Consider the following 4410-nt stretch of genomic DNA (forward strand, 5'->3'; position numbering starts at 1 on the left):
TTACTCTATGTTACTGCCCCCTCCCCCGCCCCACCCCCCAACCAATGCCACTGCCAATTCTACAGCTCATTTCCCCTTTCCACACTGTCCTTGGTTCTCCCATGATCAGTTATTCTTATTGGAGAAAGGGATGGCTCAGTATTCGAAATGCAGCTGGAGCCTTTAACTGCACTTACCTTGTATTGAACATGAATAGTTGAGGCCAGATCTGACACTCCCCCATCTCAAGGAGGAGAGATGAGGACTGCAGATGCTGGAGATTAGAGTCTTGCCCGAATCATTGATTCTCCTGCTCCTGGGATACTGCCTGACCTGCTGTGCTTTTCCAGCACCACACTCTCGACTTCCCCATCTCACTTGTCATTTCAGTACCCTCTCTACTACTTCATGAAGCAGCAATATCAATATAGCAGTTAGTTAGAGCAGAGAAGGAACTCATTCAGGTCAACCTGCCTCCCTCTTCCCTGATCTGTCTCATACACTTAACAGTTTGTATTACCCTAATCATTTCTATTTCATTTCAAATAGATTTTGTTTTGAACATTACTATTCAGTCTGCTTTCATCTGCCTTTTTGGAAGCATAGTCTAAATTATGGCAACTTGCTACAGAGAAAGAAAAAGATTCTAATTTCTCCCAGCGTTTTGTTGCCAATGACCTGAGTTCTGTGTCCTGTCAGTGGGAGAGCATCTCACATGTATTGAGAATGCTTCAGTTTCTAACTGCTCCCCCATCGTCAACATATACATAGAGCAATACCACCCTCTGCTGGATTTCAGGATGTAGCACAGCAGCTGAAAAGAAACCTTTGCTGCTTTAACAAAAAAATGGAAAATACACAGCAATTTGGGGAGCAGCTGTAAAGTGGAATTCTCATTCTTCTTGGGTTTCCTAAATCAGAATTATTAGCTCAAAGGGAGACACTTTCTTCCAGCACTTGGCCGATAGCCGTGTATTAGATTAGATTATTTACAGTGTGGAAACAGGCCCTTTGGCCCAACCAGTCCACACTGACCCTCCGAAGAGTATCCCACCCAGACACATTTCCCTCTGACTAATGCACCTAACACTATGGGAAATTTAGCATGGCCAATTCACCTGACTGGCACATCTTTGGGAGGAAACCGGAGCAAACCCACGCAGACACGAGGAGAACGTGCAAACTCCAACACAGTCACCATAGGCTGGGACCCTGGTGATGTGAGGCAGCAGTGCTAACCACTCAGCCACTGTGCCATCCTGCAACTTGTCAAGCTGCAAACAATAAGTGGGTCAGGTCAGGGGATGGGGACAATAGAGACCCCTTTAATTGAGAGGAAACCATTTTGTTGAGCAAACTGCATGCTGTGATAAAGAGTTGTGAGATGATATCTCAAGTCGATATTAAAAAAAATCATCTCAGTGGGTGAATGGAAATACATCAAAATGTACAAATTGTATTATTGAGACCCCTGCACTCTCATTACCCTCAATAGCTTTTGCTCCAATGTGCATCTCTTATTCATCTCTCCATTTTCTTCACCAAGGCAAATCACCTAATAGTTTTCTATTAAGCAGTTAACTAGGGCAGATGATAATATATTTGCTAATGTCAATGGGTTTGTAATCCATACATCCGAAGTAAAGCTTTGGGACTTGGATTCCTGTCCTATCACGGTAGCTAGTGGAATTTGTATTCAATTAATAACACTGAAATGTAAACCTAATCAAATCAATTAGATTTGAATTCCACACTTACTCACTGAACTCAAATTCCAAAAGCTGCCTTGGTGGGATTTGAACCCATGACCCTGTAACATTCAAAACCAAAGTGCTGCAGATGCTGGAAACCTGACACAAAAAGAACGTAAAATGCTGGAGCTTCAGCAGGGTCTGGCAGCAGCTGTGGGGACAGAAACAGAGTTAATGTTTCAAGTCCAATGCAAGGTTTCTCCTCTGAAGGGTCTGTTTCTGTGCTGTATGACTATATGACTCATATTGGACTCAAAATGTTAACTGTGTTTCTCTCTCACGGATGCTGCCAGATCTTCTGAAGCACCATCATTTTCTAATGCCAAAAGCCCAGACTACTAACCCAGTGACATTACCATTGCACTATCTATGCCTCTTAACTGCCTTCTGAAGTGGCCGATCAAACCGCTGAGTTGGTGCATGATCGTGGACAATCCCGTGAAAGAATAAAGAAAAACATTCTTTGGTCATTGGAAAGATTAATAAACGTTTTCTTTCAAGTTGACACTGGTCATCCAAAACCTGCGTATGGACCTTATTGTTCCAAACTTTCAAGCTGTTCATAAATAGAGTCAGAAAGTCATACAGAACGGAAAGAGAGAGTGGTAAGGGTGTGGAATGCCCCCACCTGCTAATGTAGTCAACTCAGCCACATTAGGGAGATTTAAACAATCCTTAGATAAGCACATGGATGATTTTGGGATAGTGTAGGGGAACGAGCTGAGAATAGTTCACAGGTGGGTGCAACATCGAGGGCCGAAGGGCCTGTTCTGCGCTGTATTGTTCTATGTTCTGTGTTCTTTGAAACAGGCCCTTCAGCTCAATGTGTCCATGCTGACCAGGTTTTCTAACCTGAACTGATCCCATTGGTCTGCATTTGGCCCACATCCCTCTCGACCGTTCCTTTCCATGTTGTAATTGTACCCGCCTCAACTACTTCCTCTGGCAGCTTGTTCCATACACACACCAACCTCTATGTGAAAAAACTACCCCTTAGGTTGCTTTTAAATCTTTTCGCTCTCACCTTAAACCTAATCAAGCCCTCTAGTTTTGGACTCCCCTATCCTTGAGAAAAGACCTTTGCTATTCACTCTATCTGAGCCCCAATGATTTTATAATCTTCTGTAAAGTTGCACCTCAGCCTCCTACACTCCAAGGAAAAAAGTCTCAGTTTACCCAATCTCTCCTTATAACTCAAACCTTCTATTCCTAACAACATCTTGGTCAATCTTTTTTACATCCTTTTCAGTTTTATAACATCCTTCCTCTTGGAGAGCAAGCAGAGTTGTGCGCAGTATTCCAACTATGGCCTGACCAATGTCCTGTACAGCTGTATTAACAGGAAAGTGACAAATCCATGACACAGATGAACATACAAAAAAATTAAAGATTTTTCCTCTAAATTTCATTCCTGACAAACTGTTCTTGTTTCAAAGGGTCACCCAGGTCAGCAAGGTCCTAGAGGACGCCCAGGTCTGGATGGGTGCAATGGTACCATCGGATCTCCAGGTTTTCCTGGCAGTGCAGGTTTTCCTGGATCTCCAGGATTCCCGGTAAGCAGAGAACGCAATTCGGGATTTGTTGGGGGTTTTAAAAATCGAATTTGTTTTGGCTAGTTTGAATAGAAGCCAGAAAGGTTTGCATTGATATAGCGCTTTCACAATAACTGGCCATATCAAATTGTTTCACACCAGTGAAGTATGTTTTGAAGTGTAATCAGCTGTTTAATATTGGAAACTTATTTGCAAACAGCAAACTCCCACAAACAATGTGCCAGTGATCCAACAGATCTGATACACGATCAATATTGTCAAGGTCACCAGGGAAACCTCCCTTGTTGATCTTTATAACAGTGGACAAAAACAACACTGTAACATCTCAGTTTAACATCTCCCCAAAAGGATGCCAACTCCAACAAAAGCTCCCTCATTTCCACTCTGGATTGTCAGCCTCGATTTTTGTACTCAAGTAGTTAAAGTGGGGAACTTGGACCCATAACTTTTGAGTTAGAGGCTAATGGTGCTACCAGCTGAGGCACATATCACGCAGAGGTCAATCGGTGATTCCACTATCAATCAACTGGTGGCAAATTTGTTTCCCCACATAAAGTAAATAAGGATCCATTTATTAGACTGTCATCATAGAGAAAATTGTAGCTCAGTTCAAACTTATTCACGTTCAAAAGGAATAGAATGTCATTGTGTCATGAGACAGGAACTGAATGTTTAAATCAATACTCCTTTACTTTTCTTGTCTTAAAAAATAACACAAACTTAAAAATATTGTTTTTTAATATAATGGGAGGGGACAAACTGGAAGTTTAAGAAGGAAATTGAAGGGAAAGTAAGAACAAGGGTAGTCAAGAAAGACAACAGTATCAATGAGGCAGAAAACTCAAAAAAGGATTATGCTGTAAGGTTGAGTGAAATAGGGGTTGATGGGAAGGGTGAGGGCAGTAACAAATTAAAAATACTATATATGAATGCACAAAGTATTAGAAATAAGATGGATGCGCTTGAGGCTCTTTTGGAAATTGGCAGCTACGATATTGTGGGTGGTTTCAAGTGGACAGGGCCTGGGAAATGAATATTCAAGGCTACACGTGCTATCGTAAGGACAGACTGATGGGCAGAGGTGGTGGGGAGGCCCTGTTGGTAAGGGATGATATTCAGTCCCTTGC

The 4410-nt window shown here is 42.2% G+C and overlaps 1 protein-coding gene across 5 annotated transcripts in view; it reads left to right on the forward strand.

The window, feature by feature from the left end:
* The window catches only part of col4a6 (collagen, type IV, alpha 6), a 421315-nt gene that overhangs the window by 256688 nt on the left and 160217 nt on the right, over positions 1–4410 (forward strand). For all 5 annotated transcript variants that reach the window (XM_043705028.1, XM_043705025.1, XM_043705027.1 and 2 more), the window contains exon 7: positions 3167–3283. In XM_043705028.1, coding sequence (XP_043560963.1) covers positions 3167–3283 — 117 coding nt within the window. The remainder of the gene's footprint in view (positions 1–3166; positions 3284–4410) is intronic.

Source organism: Chiloscyllium plagiosum, chromosome 15, assembly GCF_004010195.1.
Source record: "Chiloscyllium plagiosum isolate BGI_BamShark_2017 chromosome 15, ASM401019v2, whole genome shotgun sequence".
NCBI lineage: Eukaryota > Metazoa > Chordata > Chondrichthyes > Orectolobiformes > Hemiscylliidae > Chiloscyllium > Chiloscyllium plagiosum.